At 44.1% G+C, this 22,143-nt stretch overlaps 1 protein-coding gene across 2 annotated transcripts in view; it reads left to right on the top strand.

Annotated features, from left to right (window-relative positions):
* The window catches only part of rock1 (Rho-associated, coiled-coil containing protein kinase 1), a 324,482-nt gene that overhangs the window by 104,830 nt on the left and 197,509 nt on the right, over window positions 1-22,143 (top strand). For both annotated transcript variants that reach the window (XM_070892926.1, XM_070892939.1), the window contains exons 2-3: window positions 8,634-8,715; window positions 14,598-14,698. In XM_070892926.1, coding sequence (XP_070749027.1) covers window positions 8,634-8,715; window positions 14,598-14,698 — 183 coding nt within the window. The remainder of the gene's footprint in view (window positions 1-8,633; window positions 8,716-14,597; window positions 14,699-22,143) is intronic.

Here is a 22,143-nt window from a genome sequence, read left to right as displayed (position 1 = left end):
GAATTTTATGTTTCGATGAAATCCCCTCATTCTTCTAAATTCCAGTGAATATAAGTTTAGTCGATCCAGCCTTTCTTCATATGTCAGTCTTTCTTCATATGTCAGTCTTACCATCCCGGGAATCAGCCTGGTGAACCTTCGCTGCACTCCCTCAATAGCAAGAATGTCCTTCCTCAGATTAGGAGACCAAAACTTACACAATATTCAAGGTGTAGCCTCACCAAGACCCTGTACAACTGCAGTAAGACCTCCCTGCTCCTATACTCAAATCCTCTCGCTATGAAGGCCAACATGCCATTTGCCTTCTTCACCGCCTGCTGTACCTGCATGCCAACTTTCAATAACTGATGTACCATGACACCCAGGTTACCCCTCCCCTTTTCCTAATCTGTCACCATTCAGATAATCTGCCTTCCTGTTTTTGCCACCAAAGTGGATAACCTCACATTTATCTACATTATACTGCAGCTGCCATGCATTTTCTCACTCACCTAACCTGTCCAAGTCACCCTGTAGCCTCTTGGCAAAGTATTAAAGTTTACAAAGTATTAAAAGCAAATGAGCTTTCAGATACAATTTGAGGTTTTTTTATTTGATTTTTTAAATTATGAAATGGGGTCAATTGTCTGGTGCTTTTAATAACAGCAATCATCATCATAGGCAGTCCCTCGAAGCGAGAATTATTTGCTTCCACGCCAAAAAGGGATGAGTTCACAGGTGTTTCAATGAAGGACCTAATATTCCAGATCCCGAACTACATCTTGGAGGGTGGAAGATGCCTGTGCTTGGATTTTTTTAACGTGTGGTGGCCATTGCACACCAGCCACCACACGGGCTTGACAGAGCTAGGTCTTAGTCCAGTGGCAAGGATTACCCCGGACGACTGCAGACCAGCACTGCTGCACGGACCGAGCGTGCACACATATAGCCGTCGCTTCTTCTGGGCTCCAGACTCACGCCTCTCCTGGGTCCCGGTCACTTCCCCCTATGGACTCTTGCCGCTCCTTCACCCCTCCTGCTGTACCTGCACGCACTGCAATCAGCGACTTGACTTCGCAGCTGTCGCCCTCCTGCAGTGGTATGCTGCCACACGCTGTGCCCTCTGATGGCCCCGGCCTGCTGATGGTCTTACAGTGCCTCATAGAATGAACAGTTTTAAATAGACATCTTGTTTAAGAGAGAGAATTTTGTTGTGTTCAGCAAGGTAAGTGCTGAGGGATTGAATACTTCACCACTTTTGTCATCAATGTAAGTATCAATACATTGGCCACACTTAAACAACTTCTATCCTACCTCACCCTAACAAAATAACCACTCTTTGCAGCACAAGTGTAAATTGTGGACTATTTTCTTCTATAGACTGATGATTAGTGTGTGATGGATTAGTGGATCAATGACCTAGTTTGAAAGCAGCCAAAAGACAACTTTCCATCCTTCCTTTTTGTAGGGGAGCACTTGATCGCTGCTTAATGTTTAGTGTATGTTTATGTGGGACGTACATACTTAGATATTAGTAAATATTTTAAACAACATAATTTTCATTTTTACTTGCTCTGTGTGTTGCTTCACGCCTTTAGTTTTTCTGTTATTTGAACCCATTTCATCAGTTCTCTGCACCTCCTTTCTTTCTCTCTCTCTCTCTCTCTCCTCCCCCTCCCCTCTTTTTCTCCCCCTCCCCTCTTCTCTCTCCCCCTCCCCTCCTCTCTCTCCCCCTCCCTCCTCTCTCCCCCCCTCCCTCCTCTCTTTCCCCCTCCATCCCTCTCTTTCCCCCCTCCCTCCCTCTAATTCCCCCCCCCCCCCAACCCTCACTTCAAGATATCTAGTCCTTGTGTATGCCTCATACTCTTTCCCCTCTGTGGCTTGGCGTCTGTTTGCAGGGGAAGGGAGAAATAAGAAAAGATAAGCAGTGTCTTGGGACATTTTCAATGTTAAAGGTGCTATATAAATGCAAGTTGTTATTGTCAGTGCAACATTGCTCAGATCAGGAACTCAGTAGAATCTGGGTTCAAACATGTCTTCTCTTTTTCATTCTGTAATGCTGCATATTGGTGCTCAAATGCGCAGCCCCACTGTGCCATGTTGTTTGTAGGCTCCTCCTTTCCTCCCTTAGTTTTTTTTCCCTGCTAGTGCTTTACTTAGACAAAGTAATGAGGCAATAAAACTGTCCTATCTCCTTTTACATTGCTGATTATACTAGGAGATGAGTGAGATATGTCACTTTAGATTTTTTTTTAAGTCCCATGATTTCTGCAAACTGCTTCTCAAGACTGGGATGTTGAAGTATTTTGGATGGGAGCCTGTCATCTTTGTAACCTCCTCCAGCCCTACAACCCTCTGAGATCTCTGCGCTCGTCCAATTCTAGCCTCTTGCGCATCACCAATTTTTATCACTCCACCATTGGCGGTTGTGCCTTCAGCTGCCTAGGCCTTAAGCCTTGGAATTCCTTCCCTGAACCTCTCTGCCTCTCTAACTCTCTTTCCCCCTTTAAGACGCTTCTTAAAATCTAACCCAGTGACCAAGCTTTTGGTCACCTGTCCTAAAATCTCCTTATGTGGCTCGGAGTCTAACGCTGCTCTGAAGTGCCTGGGAATGTTTTACTATGTTAAAGGCGCTATATAAATGCAAGTTGCTCAGTCCTGTGACTTGCTTTCTCCTCATCTTCCTTTACCTGCCATTTGTGAAGTGCCTTGGAAAGTTTACTATGTTAAAGTTTACTGCGTGAATTGAAATAAACGTGTTCGATACTTTACTGCTATATTTGAATCTATACAGCATCTTTGACATAGTAAAATGTCCTAAGGTACTTCAGAGGCAGAAATGAATGCTGAGAGATATTAGAAAAGTATTTAATTTTGGAGAAGTTTGTGTTTAGGGTAGAGCTGGGAGGCCAACTAGTAGAACATTGACAAAATCTAGCCTGGAAATGATAAAGGCAAGAATTGTGTTTCAGGAGAAGTGTATTGTACATTGTCTTGTGGCGTCACTCCGTGGTGCATCACCCTGGTCCCAGGGACGCAGGCTACAGCATTGGGTAGCTCGCTGCACCTGTGTGCTCCTGATGGGTGTTTGCCTGCTGCATTGACTGTATGCAGTTGAAATCCTACATCGTACAACGTTTCATTACTTATTGTAAATAACCTGTAGCTCTGATCGCAATTGCACGACTTTTCCTCGCTTATTGCATGTACGCAATTCTGATCATCAATTACACATTTTACAACTAACTCACAGTTGCTGTTACATTGAGTGTGGAACTGTCCCTTTAAGTGTGGTGAGTTGTGGCCTCCTTTGATAGCCTTGCTATCTTTACCCCAATCCTCCTCTTCGCTTGGTGCCACGTGTTGCTCCATCAGCGCTGCACCTCGTGGTCTGGCCGCCGCCATCTTTTTCTTCAGCGCCTCACCTTGTGGTTTGGGCACCATCTTTCTTTCATCCATGATGTCAACTGCTGTGATCCTCTTCTCCCCGAGTTCTGCCACCGAAGCTGGGAAGTCGCCTCTGGGTTCGATTTTCTTCCTCCGGAGTCCTGCCACTGCAGTCTGGAAGGTGAGTTCAGGTCGTCTCAGCTGGATCATCTCCACGGAGTCGTGCTGAGCGGTCTGTGCCTCGGGTGCTGTGCTGGCCTGCTCACTGGTGCCTGATCCAACCTCAGGTGGGGGTTTGCTTTGCCTCTGAGCGCGGATGACGTCGATCGCTGGAGGGATGAAATCTTCCCAACTTCAATGGATCTTCTCCATCCACCGTCTTCCGAGTAGCGTTGGTCCATCATCTGCAACAATCCACAGGGGGAACTTGTGCACCGCGCCGTCATGGAGTACCTTTACATCCGCACTACCAACGACTGGGATAAGTTCATTGGTGTAGGTGCGCAGCTTTGCCTGAACCGGGACCAACTTGGGTTATTCAGCCTGATTGTCCCATAGCCTCTCAAAGGCTTCTTGATTCATTACTGACTGGCTCGCCCCTGTGTCCACTTCCATGAAGACTGAAATGCCATTTATCTCGACTCCCATCCTCAACTGAGAACATTCGATGGTGCAGGTAAACATGCTATATACCTCATCTTGGGGCTGAACTGTCTCTCTGACTTTCGCTTCATAATCTGCGCTGGATTCATGGCCATCTGCAGACTCTTCATCAACACTGAGTCATATTTCTTTTACACATTCGCTGGAGGTGGCCCTTTGTGCTGCAGCCTTTACATACCTAGTCCTTAAAATGGCACTGGTGAGTCCTGTGATTCCCTCCGCAACGCCAGCATGGTACTACTCGATTAGCCCCCCTCGGCGGACTCTTGAGTTAAGGGACTTCGGGGGGCCTGTTCTCTCTTCCCTGAGAAGATTCACGTTCTACAGTCCAGCCTCTAAAAGGCGCCACTCTGTGCACAGTACTTACCGGGTTTGAGTCCTGAGGATGAGTCATCCGCCTAGAGCCGCAGGTCGAGGTCATGATGCTTGGCTCATGGAGATGGCCTTCTGCAGTGTGACTGTGGTATCAGCAGATAGTAGCTTATGAAGAAGGCCCTCGTGGTCTATTCTGATGACAGATAGCCCGCAGCGCTTCGGTGAGGTGGTCGCCGAAATCACACAGTGCCGCCAGCCTCCTGCAGGAGTCTGCAGCATATTTCGCGATCTCCTGGCTTTTGGGCCGTCGGTGTGTATAAAACTGGTGTCTGGCTGTGAAGATGTTCTCTTTGGGCTTGAGTTGTTCTTGGATCAGCGTTACAAGCTCCTCGTACGTCTTGGTCGTTGTCTTCGCTGGTGCCAGCAAGTCCCTGACGAGGCCATAAACGGTGTGCCCACAACTGGTTAGCAGGATAGCTTTGCGTTTATCAGCCAGTGTGGCCGGATTGTCGCCTGCCAGGTCGTTTGCTGTGAAGAAATGGTCGAGCCTCTCCACAAAGGCTTCGCAATCATCACCATCGGCGAACTGCTGCAACGTACCAAGCTGAGCTATTTTCATGTGAAAGTCCGTAATCTCGTCACCAAATGTTATGTCTTCAGATGCTCTAATAATAAGACAATGTGTTGTGCTTGAACTGTAGTGACCTTAGTCCATTTAATGTAACTCCAGAGTGAGGATCACACATGGTGGCCTCCCTTTTTTATACTAGGCCTGGCACACCTGTACAGTAACCTACAAGTCTCCCACTGCAGTTCCCTCTCTGGTGGCACACCTTGTAATAGTGCAAGCAGTAACCATGTAGGATACATGACAGAAATAATCCGGTATGATAGGATATGGAATTTGAAGCTCAGCTCAAGGTCAAACAGGATGCAGGAGGTTGTGTACCATCAGGCTTCACCTGAGTGAGATGGCAGATTAAATCGGACTAGGATGCAGAATTTATGGCTGGTATTGACCAGTATATCTTCAGTCTTGTCAATGTTGAGTTGGAGAAAGTTCTGGTTCATTCATGACTTGGTGCCGGACAGCATATTGATGGTCATAAGTGAAAGGTGTGGTGGAGAGGTAGAAAACTATGGGCCAGAATTTGCTGTCAAAATAAAGGCTCAATGCTATTTATGGGTAAATGGTACAGCAACTTCAGGCTCGGAGCAGATATGTGGTTAATTTGAATTTCAAAGTTTCTGTCCAAGTTGTGCCGCTCCACTGAGCTTCGTGAAAATGGCATCTCGCACTTAGCCTCCCCATTTTTTTTTAAAAAGAGATTTGCTGTATTTGCCCATCAAACTTGCCACAGAAAGTTAAGTTATGTCATGACCAGTGCAACTACCCTTTTAACAATGTGATACGTGTTAATGACTGCCAATCAACCTCTCTGATGCTGAATTTTGGTCCTATGTGTTTTGTTACTTAATTCACTATAGATCTTGATTAATAGCTTTGCAATGTTGCATGCAAATGATTTTACTCAGTATTTTTCATGTATATAATCTGAACAATGCATGTGGTATAAAATCGAGAGAACTTCTATTTTTTAGTTATAAGCACGCAAGTACTGAAGTAAACCAGGCTTCCTTCAAATTTAATACATTTCCAGAATAACCACGACATATTAGATTTTCAAAGCTAGTTGTAAACCAACTGGCACTCATGGAGGTGTTGGATAACCGATTTTCTGATCACTACTGTCAGAATATGTCTCTTGAATTCTGTATTATGTTTCCCTAAAACTGCAAAAGTGAAATAAAACAGTAATGAGGACTTGAATTCTAATGTCCATTAGAATTAATAGTTAAATGTGTTTATCTGTGTGTGTGTGTATTCCCTCATCCTGCTTGTAATTACCTCTACAATTAATATGTTGTATATATTAACCAGGATTGTAAAGCTGATTTGCATAGTTCTGATCATATCATCTTCTGCATTAGATAAAATAGGGATTGAAACAAACTGGCTAATTTATAAATTAGCTTTATTTAAATTAGTTAGGAAATGTTATGTGAAATGAGGAAAAGCTATTTGATCCATGAACTTTATTCCTCTGGATGGATTTGTGCAGTAAACAGCCCTTATTGACAAGGGTTTTTATAATTCAGTTGCTGAAGCTCAACCTCATCCATCACGGTGTTAACCTAAATGTTGGGGCTCAATTTTCCCCAATTATCTGTTTATTTGGTGTGCACTATTTTTTTTGAGTAAATTAAAATCTCAAAGTTTACACGCCAGTGTAATTCACTTGGGCACGATTTTTTTTTACCTCATTGGTAACCTACCGCCCACGCCAATTCTGGCCATTTAAGCAAGTTTGGCCAAGTACGATTTTTCTTAAGACGGCGTATGTGACCACTCTTTTTTAAAAAAAAACCTTCAATTAACAAAATCAGCGCAGAAGATCCAGTTCCACGGCCGGGACAGCAGCGGGAGGGGAGGGAGTGGGGGAGAGGGAAGGGAGTGGTGGGGGGGAGGGAGGGGGAAAGAGGGAGGGACAGACAGATATTTGGTCAGGACTAAGAATGGCACTGGCTCCGGGGGAGAGAGGCCTTTCTGGCCTGGGCTAGAAGCGGCACTGGGCGAAGGGAGGCCTTTTGGCAGCATCGGCTAGGAGCAGCACCGGCTCTGGGGGGGTGGGGTGAGGTCTTTTGGCCTGAGCTAGGAGCGGCACCGGGGGGGGGGGGGGGGGGGGGAGGCCTTTCGACCTGGGCTAGGAGCAACACCGGCTCTGGGGGAGGGATGGCTGTCGGCCTGAGCTAGGAGTGACACCGGCTCCTGGGGGAGGGGGGAAGCCTTTCGGCCTGGGCTAGAAGCGCGGGTGGGGAGGGAGTGGTGATAGACTTGACACAAAGACTATTTAATATTTTCATGTTCGTAAGTTGCAGCCTTAAACAGCTGCAATGTGCAAGGTGCTTGTGCAGGTTGCTGTGAGCTGGCCAGAATGTCTTATATGTTGCACTTTCCAGCCTCAGCCCGAAGTGTGACCCTCGTTACCTTGGCAACCCGATCTTTTTGGCGCACATCGTAGGCTCCAGCTACAGAGCTTAAGGACAATGTGTGCCGGGGCCAAATTCACGTTAAAATGGGGAAACTTTCAACTTTTTTTTTGATGTAGTCGGGCCCCCAAAAAACAGGCGTAACTCTTCAAATACACCAAAAAATGGCATTGGGGAAAATTGAGCCCTTGATCTTTTGTATTGTTACAGCTTTCGGAAACAACAGTCTCGAGTACTCTCTTTTGAGTAACATAGAATAAATTAAAATTATGTTTAGTCTGTGATTGCCACTTTTAAGATCAGTGGCTGCAGTTCATGTTTCAACTAGGCAGTACTCTGTTTACACTGCCTGGTTGATACTTCAGTTCTGCTGCCCAGTGTAGTATTTACACACATGCACAGAGCTTCTCTCCTCATAGTTAAATTGTAAGTGGTTAGATAGCTTACAAAGTTCTCAATGCTTAAACATTTTAAATTAATTGCTATTAGATTTAAAGTGTCCAGAAGTTCCTTTGGACACTTTTACATTAGGTTTGACACAGCACTGGAATTATGCTCTATGCATGGAAACGTGCACTGTTTGCATCTCAAACCCAGAGGGCCATCACTGGTTAACACTGTCAGGTTAGTGTAAGAAGTGGAACTCGCTTTGCAACAGCTCTAAAGTTGTTTAAACACATTTTAAATGTATGTAGTGACAGCTTATTCCACAGGTTAAGCAAGAAGTTGTTCTTCAGTCTCATTTTCTATCTTCAAAATCCTGCTCCACTGTTCTGTGTTTGGTTTATTAGCTTCTATTTTACTCATCTTTTGAATCGTATTTCTATCGTAACATGTCAATCTTTATTTAGTAATGGGAGAAAACTCCCCTCTTATAGTGATCTAAAACGGTATTTGTCAACGATGCTTCTGTTTGGAGATGATCACCGCATCCTGCACAAAATATTCTACCTATAGCCTCAATTATTTGGGTAATAAACAGTTAATTCTTAGATTATTTTATAAATCTAATAATGAGCCCTGACATTTATTTTAATAATCAGCACGTCGGTTTTGGTGATCAAGCAATGTTCAATGTTTAGTCTGATTTTTTTTTAACATTCACCATGGTACCCGTGATAAAGTGCTAGAAGTAAATCCATTGTAACACACAATCTTTGTTTTCTTGCAACTTGCACAAAAGCAGCAGTCTGTCTTTTTTTAAAATAAAACAACCCACTTCTATTTTTTTCTCGTAGGATAGTTTGGATGCCTTGATTTATGATTTGGACTTTCCTGCCTTAAGAAAAAACAAGAACATTGACAACTTTATAAATCGATGTGAGTATTGTAGAATTGTGCATAAAGTTAATGTATTTCAGAAGTACTTAGCTACTGTACCAAAAAAGTCAATTTTATCACTGATGTTGGAAGTAAGATTACAAATCCAAGCATGTCTTTGATTAAATAAAAGCAATATTTCTATTATATGGTAAAAGTAAATTTTATTTTCCTATAAATTAATATTCTTCTAAGTTCTGCTGCAGTGCAAGTTAAATCTTCTACATGGCAAAAGTTTTAAATTTGTATAGGCAATGTCAGGTTCTTATTGTGAATATTGGTGACAAAAGAAATACCTGATGTTAGATTTCTAAATCTCTCTGGCATTAAATTGACAGCAAGACCAATTATTTTAAAACAATTTGGAATAAGTTTATTAAACACACACACATGCACGTAGCCTATCAGACAAATAGCAGTCGACTAGTATCCTATGGACTCTACTTAATTACAACAGGTAAGATAATGAGTTACAGATTTACAGACATATACTTACCTCTGAATCAAACAAAGCACACGGTCTTCTTCCTTGCTTCTGGTTCTGTAGAGGGAGGTTTCCTGCTTTGCTGCGTGGTCATTGAAAAGAGAGCATACAAGCTACGGGCTTGACTTTTTATTCTCATAAGGTCCATTGTCTCTCAGAAAGCCCCAAGATTGCATCTTGGTTCCAGGGCATTCTTCATTGTCTTTCCTTGCACATGAGACTGTCTGGAGGAATTGGAGCCATTCCTTGATTAGGTTAATCGCTTTCCCATTAACACCGTTTCTAGTTTGGTGTGTTGCGATGGGTTTCTTTTGTTCTTTAAGCTCTGCCCAGACACAGAAGACTTGATCCATTTTGTGTTTTTGAGTTTAAATCGCAGCCTTTCTGTTGAATCTGCACTTTTGACATTTATACATAAACACTGAATTAATTTTATCATTAATATACACTTTTGTTCTTACACTGAGTAATTGCAGTGCTTAACTATTTTACTGAAAGAAACCTAAAAGCATAGGCCCAGATTTTGCTGGAGTGGGGCATCTTGCTGCGTGCCCTGTTAGACTTTTTCCCCTCACCGTCAGATCAAATGTTTTGCCTTGCGAGTTGCTGGAAGTGCGAGCTGAGAACTAGGGCATCGGGACCTTGGTGAACAATGGGTTCAACAGGGTATCTCCTTAGCCAATGGGATTTAAAGATTGAGAAAGAAAGAAGAAGGAGGAAATAACATAAGAATAGGAACAGGAGTAGGCCATACGGCCCCTCGAGCCTGCTCCGCCATTCAATAAGATCATGGCTGATCTGATCATGGACTCGGCTCCACTTCCCTGCCCGCTCCCCATAACCCATTATCCCCTTACCGATTAAGAAACACTCTCTTTCTGTCTTAAATTTATTCAATGTCCCAGCTTCCACAGTTCTCTGAGGCAGCAAATTCCACAGATTCATCTGTTTTAAATGGGCGACCCCTTATTCTAAGATCGTGCCCTCTAGTTCAAGTCTCCCCCATCAGTGAAAACATCCTCTCTGCATCCACCCTGTCAAGCCCCCTCATAATCTTATACGTCTCGATAAGATCATCTCTCATTCTTCTGAATTCCAATGAGTAGAGGCCCAACCTACTCAACCTTTCCTCATAAGTCAACCCCCTCATCCCCGGAATCAACCTAGTGAACCTTCTCTGAACTGCCTCCAAAGCAAGTATATCCTTTCGTAAATATGGAAACCAAAACTGCACGTAGTATTCCAGGTGTGGCCTCACCAACACCTTATATAGCTGTAGTAAGACTTCCATGCTTTTATACTCCATCCCTTTGCAATAAAGGCCAAGATACCATTGGCCTTCCTGATCACTTGCTGTATCTGCATACTATCCTTTTGTGTTTCATGCACAAGTGCCCCCAGATCCCGCTGTACTTCGGCACTTTGCAATCTTCCTCTATTTAAATAATAACTTTTTGTTTCTGCCAAAGTGCATGACCTCATGCTTTCCAACATTATACGCCATCTGCCAAATTTTTGCCCACTCACTTAACCTGTCTATGTCCTTTTGCAGATTTTTTGTGTCCTCTTCACTCATTGCTTTTCCTCCCATCTTTGTATCGTCAGCAAACTTGGCTACGTTACACAAAGTCCCTTCTTCCAAGTCGTTAATATAGATTGTAAATAGTTAGGGTCCCAGCACTGAGCCCTGTGGCACCCCGCTAGTTACTGGTTGCCAACCATAAAATGAACCATTTATCCCGACTCTCTGTTCTTTGTTAGTTAGCCAACCCTCTATCCATGCTAATATATTGCCCCCAACCCCGTGAACTTTTATCTTGTGCAGTAACCTTTTACGTGGCACCTTGTCAAATGCTTTCTGAAAGTCCAAATTACCACATCCACTGGTTCCCCTTAATCCACCCTGTTCGTTACAACTGTCTCTTTCACTGATTTTGGCAGCATCTTCTTCCTTGGTAAAGACATGCAAAGTACTCATTTAGTACCTCAGCCATGCCCTCCGCCTCCATGCGTAGGTCTCTATTTTGTCCCTAATCATCCCCACCCATCCTCTTACTACCCGTTTACTATTTTTATGCCTAGAGAAGACTTTTGGATTCCCTTTTACGTTAGCTGCCAAACTGATCTCATACTCTCTCTTTGTCCACCTTATTTCCTTTTTCACTTCCCCTCTGAACTTTCTATATTCAGCCTGCTTTTCACTTGTATGCCACATAAAAGGTTGTTAAGCAAAATGAGGGCTCATGGAGTTGGGGTTAATATATTAGTATGGACAGAAGATTGGTTAATGGACAGAAAACAGAAAGTAGGGATAAACTGGTCATTTTCAGGTTGGCAGGCTGTAACTAGTAGGCTGCCACAAGGATCAATACTTGGGTCTTTTTTTTTTTATTCGTTCCTGGGATGTGGATGTCATTGGCAAGGGCAGCATTTATTGCCCATCCCTAATGGACCTCAAGAAGATGATGGGGAGCTGCCACCTTAAACTGCTGCAGTCCTTGTGATGAAGGTACTCCCACAGTGCTGTTAGGGAGGGAGTTCCAAGTCAGGATGGTGTGAGACTTGGAGGGGAACTTGCAGGTGATGGTGTTCCCAAGCTCCTGCTGCCCTCGTCCTTCTACGTCGTAGAGGTCGCGGGTTTGGGAGGTGCTGCCGAAGAAGCCATGGCGAGTTACTGCAGTGCATCTTGTAGATGGTACACACTGCAGCCACGGTGCGCCGGTGGTGGAGGGAATGAATGTTTGAGGTGGTGGATGGGGTGCCAATCAAGTGGGTTGCTTTGTAATGGATGGTGACAAGCTTCATGAGTGTTGTTCGAGATGCACTCATCCAGGCAAGTGGAGAGTATTCCATCTGACTCAGCTATTTACAATTTATATTAATGACTTGGATGAAGGAACTTGAGTGAAATGTATCTAAGTTTACTGACGATACAAAGCTAGGTGAGAAAGCAAGCTGTGAGGAGGACACAGTGAGCCGGCAAATGGATATGGACAGGTTATGGAAGCGGACAATAAGGTGGCAGATGGAGTATAATATGGGGTATTGTGAGGTTATTCACTTTGGTAGGATGAAAAGAAAAACAGAATATTTTGTTAAGCCTACTCCTGCTCCTAATACTTCTGTTCTTAGGTTCTTATGTGCCTGATTGCTTTGTTCATCTATACGTGCTCTTCCCTGCCTTCATGTAGACTGTTTTTTATCTTCCACTCTTAATTCCAAAGTACATACTTTGCATCTACTATCGTTCTAACCAGTCGCTTAATATATTTGTACTTTTGCAATTTTCTGCTCTTTTCTAAACAGTTTTGTAACTTTCTATATAGTTCTCCCTATCCCCAGGCTAGTGATACTAAAAAGTGAAAAGCTCTCTGGGGTAACCATTTGTTGTTGTCTGCGAATCTAAATATGTCTTTTATTTCAATAGCTGCCTTCTTCCTTCCACTTCTCAACAAGTCTGCTTTCCATGCCCTAAAGTTCTTGCCATTTCCACTTACCTCAATTCTGTCTAGAAATGTCCTATGTGGAATCTTAGCAAATGCATTTGGAAAATGTATGTATATGACCTGCATTGAACCTGCTACCTCAGTGACTATCGCAAAGCGCTGTTAAATAAGTTGGATGCGAGCTACCTTCTGCAAAACCAAACTGATTCTCCCTATTGTATCCAAGTGCTCACTGGCTCTGTTCTTGATGTATTCTAGAATTATTTCCCTTGCTGCTGTTAAACTGACTGACCTGTAATTACAGAGTTTGTCCTTTTCGTGCTTTCCGTGCTTTTTGTGCATTTTCTACATTCCAATCCTGCTGTTTAATCCTCCAATTCATGAGCTTTGGAAAATTATAACTAATGCATCCTCAGTTTCCTTCCTGAGTTTAATATCCTGCAATATTGTGAATTCATGCGGCAGGTCCAAACTAGAGAGAAAAAGATGCATTTCAACCAGTTGATCCTCCTGAGAAAACTGATGAGCACTATCTAATTTTCTTTTAAATGATCTGACATGCCCACCATCAGGTCAGCTGTCTCTTACTGGATGGTTTTTCAGATGTGTGCATTTTCTTTAATGATGTTCACCTACATATTTGTAACTCTGTGTAGGAGAGATCAGTTAAAGGGTTGAGCTCCATAGGTTGAATAAAATTGGCCTGGCAACTAGGGATTGAATACCTTGCTTTATGGGATGACATAGCCCTCCCTCCGTAGAGTTTTCTCTCACACTAGTGAGATAAATGTTGAAAGTTACCAGAATAGTTAAAAAGTTGGCAGATTGTGGTCCCCTGCTAAAGGTGTGAGAGTTGTTGGGTCTGGCTAATTTATTCAACTAGTCTATTTCACTTTATTTTAAAGGAAAGTAAGTATAACTGGTTTCCTTTTTTATTTCTATCCTTTTTTTCTCCCTGGCCATTTTCTTGGGTTGAACCAGATCATTTGCAATCTTGGTGTCTAGTTTAACCCTACGTTGAGCTCTAGTCCACACAAAAGGTTTATTTGACCAAGTAATGACACTTAGTTTGACATGTGCAATGTTGCCCATGTTCAACCCATTCCTCAGTTTCTTATTCACTGAAACCCTTGTTATGGGCCTTTGTTATCTTAACTTCCAATGCTCCCTTTGCTGTACTCCCATCATCCATAAATTTCAACTTGTCCAAAATTCTGCTGCTCTTATCCTGTCTCACACTATGTTCCGCTCACCCATCACCCCTTGTCCTCACTGATCTAGACTAGCCCCTATCTCTCAACACATTAAATTTGAAATCCCCAGTCTCATCTATAAATCCCTGTTTGACCTCACCCCACCTTACTCTTGTAATCGCTCCGCTTCTGAATGCTTTGACTCTAACCTATTTTTGCACTCTCTTACGACTAACATCTCCCCTGGCCCACCATTGGTTGCAGAGCTTTCAGACACTTTGGGCATAATGTCTGGAACTCCCACCCAAAATATCTTGACCTTTCCACTGTTTAAAAACCACCATAAAATTAATCTTTCTGACCCTCCTAATTTTTTCTTTTGTGATTCAGCATCTGTTTCCTTGCATCTATTTAGGAAATGCCGTGGAACATTTCTTTGTTAAAAATGCTGTATAAATGCAGGTTATTCTTATTCCTAATTTTAATCTATGCCCTATGGTTTGAAGCCTTGACACAGTGAGGAATTTTCTTTGATCAACTATATAAATCCCTTTCATAATTTAAAGTTTCAATTGAGTCACCTTGAAGTTTCTTTGCCAAAGAAAACAAACACGTTTGAATTCCTGATATGTAAAATCATCTTCACTGATCACTTCTGTACCACTCAAGCAATATTGTCTTTCCGAATGCTCAAACACTGAACAAAAGTGTCATAATTGCAATGAGGATGGACTAATGAATTTTACATTTGTTTTACAGATAAAGATGCAATGAGTAAAGTTCGAGATTTAAGAATGAAAGCAGAAGATTATGAAGTTGTTAAGGTGATCGGTAGAGGAGCATTTGGTGAAGTTCAGCTGGTAGGTTTATGGCGGTGCTTTTTTTAGAATGCTTCAGAACGCCACATCGTGTAGTGATGAAGCAGCAATATACAGTTTCCGAGTAGCTCTTTCTCTTGATTTCTGGATGCTGGGATATCCCTGCCTCCTAATAAATAGTATATCTGTTTTGCTAAAGAGGAGGGGAATGCTGAATTTGAGCTGTGAAATTCTTCTTAGCTTGACATACTATGAATGGAGAAGCAGGGTCAAGGTGATGGGGAGATGGGCCTCAAGTGGACCTGGACTATGTTATGAGTATCACTGGTTTATGCAAACTATATTTCTCACTATTGGCTTTCTTAGCTAATCCCAGAAAGTCATCCTTTTTAATATTAATATGCCTTGAACTCTTGATATAAGAACAGTTAATTTTTTTTCAGATTTAATGAAGTACAACACATATAATCGCATTGTGAAGCTTCATTGTAGTGTATTTTGTATGATTTCCAAAGGACTGAGTGCATGACTACATTTAATATAATGGCTGCAGTGTAATTTTTTTCACGTAAATCTCAGCTATCCTGATGTGTTCTTTCCAATAAGTCGGTTATTAATTTTTTTGATCGCATTAAGAAAATAAATGATATTTTGCCAAACATTTTACGTTCTTAAGGGCTAGAATTTCCATCGCGATCACCCATTTAACTGCTGAGATTGAGTTTAACACTCATATTTGATTAACAATGGAAACTAACATCCAATTATCGCCCATTTATCGCCGGCGTAACTTTCGGCATACAATTAACACTAGGAATTAGCTGAACTGCCCGCCCATATTATTAAAATAAAATTTGACGTCATCACTCGTGCACCCAGAAAACTATGGAAACTAACACCCAAATGCCGCCTAGATTATCGCCGAGCGCTACTTTCGGCATCTTGCCCATATACCGCCCAAATGATCGCGCGTCCAACAAAAGCTGCACTTACCTGACCATAACCCAGCAGTATGGATGCCATTTTGTAATTGGGAGGACTTTTCATAAAAGGCTGCTTCAAGTTCATGGCACCATTGAAGTAATTTGTGAGTGATTTTAAGGTCGTTTTAAAATCTCTTGACGACCATCTAATCACATTATGGTGAATTTTGAGTTTCTATTGCATTTGTAGAGGACAGTTTAATAATTTTGAAGGCGTAATAGGGCATTTATAGTAATCGGGTTTGTAATTTCTCAGCTAATATTGATGACTACTCACATGCTGCAGAATAGAGATGGGAGAAGGTTTATTAAAGAGCATTATGTGCCCAATCAGAGGTGGCAGACTGCTGAGGAGAAGGAGACCCAACGCATTTACAGGGATATGTGATCATACCTGGACCTGTCCGATAATACATTAGGAGGCTGCACTTCCGAAAGGATGTCATCAGTGAGATATGCCAGCTAATTAAGGGAGATCTGCAGCCTACCAGCACCATCAGGACCGCACTGTCCGTTGAGGTCAAGGTTACTGCAGCACTTTTTCTTCTATGCATCGTGCTCCTTTCAGGCCTCAGCTGGCGACATTTGCGGTATCTCTCAGCACGCCACACATCACTGCATTTGACAGGTGACTGAAGCCCTTTACGCTCGCAGGATGGACTTTATAAGCTTCCCTATGACCAGAGAGGCGCAGAGTGAGAGGGCTTTGGGTTTCACGAGATTAGCAAACTTCCCCAAGGTGCAGGGAGCAATAGACTATACGTACATCACCCTGCCAAGCACTTTTTCAGGATGCAGAGGTGTTTTGGAACCGAAAGAGATTCCACTCCCTGAATGTGCTACTCGTTGTCGGCCACAAGCAAATAATCATGGCAGTAAATGCAAAATTTCCAGGGAGCATCCATGATGTGCACATCTTACGTGAGAGTACTGTCTCTGACCTGTTTGAGTCAGCCACAAGATCACAGTTGGATGCTGGGGGATAAAAGATAATGGCCTTGCCAGCTGGCTCATGACCCCCCTGCATAAGCCCCAGACTGAAACCGAAAAGCGCTTCAACGAAAACCATATAGCCACACGCAATATTGTCGAAAAGACATTTGGAGTGCTTAAAATACCACCCTGAGCAGGTCAAAGTTCATTGTGGTGTGCTGCATGTTGCATAACTTAGCTATCAGGAGGGGGACAAGAATTGCCAGATGGGACTGCCGGTCCACTTCAGGAGAGAGGGGAGGCGGAAGAGTAGGACAAGGAGGTGGATGAGGACCTCATTGAAGCCATGCCCCCACCCCACCCTAGACTGCAGGAAAAGTCCCGTCGTAGTTACGCTGCTGCAAGACTGTTGCGTCAGCAGCTCATTAAAGAGCGCTTTGCATGAAGTTACATTGGTGACAGTTACAGTTGCGTTACTTTACGTTTCATCCTTGCCTGACCTCGCCATTGTTTGCAAACCTTGTATTGATGTTTAACCTTTGTTATTGGAAGATACTGCACAACAATGTTAAGTTAAGTAAAAATATTTAATGATTACAAATTAATTTTTTTAATAAACATACATGAATATAAACACCTGTCTCCACCCCACCCCAACAGTGATGTAAAAAAAACTAATTATATAACAATTTTTCAAAAACAATTATAAATGTAACGCCCACCCACCCAACAGGCAACAAATTTATTAGTAACAACATCAACAACAATAACTCCAACAGTGAACAATACAAAAACTGTCTCCCCCCCCCCCCCACTTGCGTCCACACCTCGCTTTGCCTCTACCACCCCCCCCCCCTCCCCCCCCTCTCCAGCCCTGGTCTGAACCCTCCCCCTCCATCTCCCACTTACACCCCTCCCTTCTACCCGCATTCACACCAAGCCGCCTTGTAGCAGGGCACCTTGCTCCGAGTCAGAAGCAACTGCTTCCTCCTGACTCGCATTCGTCAACAAAGGCGGTACGGCACCTTGGGGTGCAGTGCCGTATCCCGGGACCACAGCCTGCCGTATGGCATCCATGGAATCGGCCATTCTTTGCATTGCCGCAACCATCTGTGGCATCTCCTCCGAGATTAACGCAGTCGGAGCGGAAATGTGTCCGGTCAATCCACCCAATGGGCCCAAGTTTCCACATGATTCGCGCCTGATTTTTAGGAGCAACTGGTGGAGAACGGACTATTTTAGAAATCGCAATTCTCCACATTTTTTTTTCTGCAGTTCTAGTCAGGTAGAACAGTTCTAGTTTAGAACAGAATTTTTTCTTCAAAAGGGGGTGTGTCCAGCCACTGACGCCTGATTTGAAAGTTTCCACAGTGAAAATGTACTCCAAACTAAAGTAGAATGGAGCCAGTGAAGATTTTTATAGAACTGAAAAAACCTGTTCTACACATTAAAAAATCAGACGCAGGTTACAAATTAGGCGTCCAGAACGAGGTGGGGGGGAGTGGGGGGGAGGGCGGGGGGGGGAAAGGGAACTCATTAAATTTGACAATAAATCCTTATTTATACTTCTACAAATATTATACAAATAAATCCAACCTGAATAAACATTTATAAGCCAGGAAAAGATTAAATAAAACATCTTCCTACCTGTGTGAAAGTGCTTCAGCCAGGGAGAATTCTGCAGCCGTTCGTGCCGCTGAGCGGGAGGGGAGGGGGAGAAAGCCGTTCGTGTCGCTGAGCGGGAGAGAGGGAGGGGGGAAGGAGAGGGGAGGGGGGGGAGAGAGAGAGAGAGAGAGAGAGGAGGGGGGGGGAATAGAGAGAGGGGAGAGAGAGGAGGGGGAGAGGGGGAGGGGGGGGTGCGGGGAGAGGGGGGGGGAGAGAGAGGGGGAGAAGAGAGAGAGGGGGGGTCGGAACAGGAGCGGGTGTCTGGTCGGGGCAGGGGGAGCGGGCCTCGGGTTGGGGCGGGGGGGGGGGGCGGGCCTCTGGTCGGGGCGGGGGAGCGGGTCTCGGGGCGGGGGGGGGGAGCAGGTGTCAGGTCGGGTCTAGTCGGCGGGGCGGGGGTGGGGGGGGGTGAGCGAGTGTCGGGTTTGGTCGGAGGGGAGCCTCATTCACGCAGCCCCAGTGAGGCCATTCAGCCAGGGCTAGGGGCTGCGTGCTTCGGGCCCCTCCCACACAGTTCGGCGCCTGGAGCTACTGCACTTGCGTGCCGACTGTAGTGCGCGCATGTGCAGAGGTCCCGGCACTGTTTTCAGCGCCAGGACCTGGCTCCGCTCCCCCCCACAGCTCGTGCTGGCTGCGCCGAGTGCCACAGGACCTGTAAGTAGGTGGAGAATACCGAGGATTTTTTTAGGTGCCGTTTTAGGCGCGAAAAACGGGCGCCCAGCTCGGAGGGGCGCCCGTTTTTTTTCTTGTGGAAACTTGGGCCCATTGTCTGGAGGAGCTCTCGACCAATGTCGACGTTCATCCTTGACAGTTGAGCCATGTCCAGGATGACAACTGCCTGTCTAGGAGCAATCCAACCTCGTCGAACCAACCTCTGCGGGGTCGGCGCAGGCATTGAACCGCTCAGGTTGCCCTACTGCAAGGGGCTTGGCCCCGCTGCTTCCTCGGTGGAGGAGGACAAGGCCGCAGGAATATTTGAACAGCCTGCTTGAGGCTCATCATCCATCTCCTCAGTGGACAACAGGACCTGAACGAGGAGTGGAGAATCTCTTACTTCATCACTTCCTGATTGCTCCTGGAGAGCCTGGGGACCTAGAAAACATAAATGAGGTTAGTAAAAGAGGAGAGGCCAGGGTGACATGAGAATGCTTATGCTACGCAGGCATATGTACGAGGAGCAACACTACTGCTATAAATATCGCTGACAGACGTCGCATATAATTAACTTCATGATTGTACAGAATCTGCATTGCATTACAATGATATTTCATGATCCCATCATTAATTACATATTATTACATCAATCATATGTTATACTGAAATGGCATTAAATTACTTTAAATCACCAATGGTTTATACATTACTCACGTGATGCAAGAACGGGTTCAGCACCACCACGGGTGGCCGAACAATTATGCACCCCCACGAGTGCCCGCTCCTCCAGATCTGTGAGCTGGCATAGTTCTGCCGGTCCGCCTCTGCTCCGTGCGATTTTTGAAAATCTTCATCTGCAAAGGTGATGAGCATGGCATAAGCTCATTGCCTAGATGCTATTACAGATATTAGATATTACTAGATACTATTACATTAAAAAAAATCCACGCACAGGCATCTTCCACCCATCAACATGTAGTTCGGGATCTGGAATATCGGGTCCTTCATTGAAACATCTGCGAACTCATCCATTTTGGCATGGAAGCATGTCATCTTCGTTCGAGGGACCGCCTATGATGATGATTAACATGGATAGAGGATTGGCTAACCAACAGAAAACAGAGTTGGGATAAATGGGTCATTTTCTGGTTGGCAAGCAGTAACTAGTGGGGTGCCGCAGGGATCGGTGCTGGGGCCTCAACTATTTACAATCTATATTAATAACTTGGATGAAGGGACTGAGTGTACTGTTGCCAAGTTTGCTGCTGACACAAAGATGGGTGGGAAAGCAAATTGTGAGGAGGACACACAAAATCTGCAAAGGGATATAGACAGGTTAAGTGAGTCGGCAAAAATTTGGCAGATGAAGTATAATGTGGGGAAATGTGAGGTTATCCACTTGGGCAGAAAAAAAATAGAAAAGCAAATTATTATTTAAATGGAGAAAAATTGCCAAGTGCTGCAGTACAGAGGGACCTGGGGGGTCCTTGTGCATGAAGCATGCAGGTACAGCAAGTAATCAGGAAGGCAAATGGAATGTTGGCCTTTATTCCAAGGGCAATAGAGTATAAAAGCAGAGAAGTCCTACTACAACTGTTCAGGGTATTGATGAGGCCACACCTGGAGCACTACGTACAGTTTTGGTCTCCGTATTTAAGGAAGGATATACATGCAGTGGAGGCTGTTCAGAAAAGGTTCACTAGGTTGATTGCGGAGATGAGGGTGTTGACTTATGAAGATAGGTTGAGTAGGTTGGGCCTATACTCATTGGAGTTCAGGAGAATGAGTGGTGATCTTATTGAAACATATAAGATAATGAGGGGGCTAGACAAGGTGGATGCAGAGAGGATATTTCCACTCACAGGGGAAACTAACTAGGGAACATAGTCTCAGAATAAGGGGCCGCTCATTTAAAACTGAGATAAGGAATTTCTTCTCTGAGGGTTTTAAATCTATGGAATTGTCTGCCCCAGAGAGCTGTGCAGTCTGGGTCATTGAATATATTTAAGGCGGAGATGGACAGATTTTTGAGCGATAAGGGAATGAAAGGTTATGGGGAGCGGGCAGAGAAGTGGAGCTGAGTCCATGATCAGATCAGCCATGATCTTATTAAATGGCGGAGCAGGCTAGAGGATCCAGGTGGCTTACTCCTGCTCCTATTTCTTATGTTCTTCAAGCTGCCCACAAAGATTTAGCGATCTGTTAGAAATAACCAGTTTACGGCTATCTCTGGTCACTTAAATAATCAGGATCGACTGCAAACCAGTATGGTGGGTATATTGTGTTTAATCAGAGTTTAAGACAGACTATAACATTAGTTATACAGCAAAAACTTACGACCGTGACAAGTAGCTGGTACTGATCCGATTGGACAGATAGTTGGCGCATATGAGCAGTTCTGAGTGGCCTCTCTTCCTTTCATCTTCAGTAAGCATGGGATCACTCTCGAAGAGTGTTCGACTAGCCCAACCTCTGTATAGCTCTCACCTCCACTGTCTGTGAGGGCAAGCCCTCAGGAGGTTACTTTTATTCTCTTTTTATGGGTAGGCCTGAAATAGGATATTGATGACACCTTTTGGCCTACAGAGGTTCCCCTAACAACTCAGTACCCAATGGAGCGTTGAGTTCTTTGTCTCAATTCTTGAAACAAAGCCCTCCCTAAAGACGTCTCATGATCTTGTTCACATGTCTTTCCTGTTTATACTTTCTCAGGGTTCCTTCACTGGAATTCGCGACTTATCTCCCTGGTCCCTATCCTCTCAGGTACACTTAATGCAGGGCTTGCCCTGTGCCCTCTCAACCATGAGACCCAAAGCCAGAGCTGTCTCACTTCAATCAGTCGTTACCTCCTTTCCGACATAGAAATCTACTCAGTTCTGAGATGGTGTTTACTTATCTTCGCAAGCAGTTCTGTTAAGCTGACTTCAATCCCTACCTTAACAGTAGACACAAAATACATAAACACGATTCAGACTTAAAAACAACAGATAATCGCTTGGCAACAAAGAGATTGTAAATAATTCAGAATGCTATACCATCCGCAGGAAACCAAACCATACTAGCCTGAAGAGACTGCTTGCCTGCAGCTCTAACATAATCATATAAACACAGCATTATTCACATTACAGTTTTGTTCGCATAACCATATATTTTTTGGTATCCCTAATTTCTATTAGATCTCTATGGCATGGATTACACCTCTCCTGATATCATTCTGGTACCAAGTCAGGCAGATCTCCAGCATCCAGTAACAGT

Source organism: Pristiophorus japonicus, chromosome 1 (genome assembly GCF_044704955.1).
Source record: "Pristiophorus japonicus isolate sPriJap1 chromosome 1, sPriJap1.hap1, whole genome shotgun sequence".
In the NCBI taxonomy this organism is placed as follows: Eukaryota; Metazoa; Chordata; class Chondrichthyes; family Pristiophoridae; genus Pristiophorus; species Pristiophorus japonicus.
Note: the sequence above shows the minus strand (reverse complement) of the source record. Positions and strands in the feature narration are given on the sequence as shown.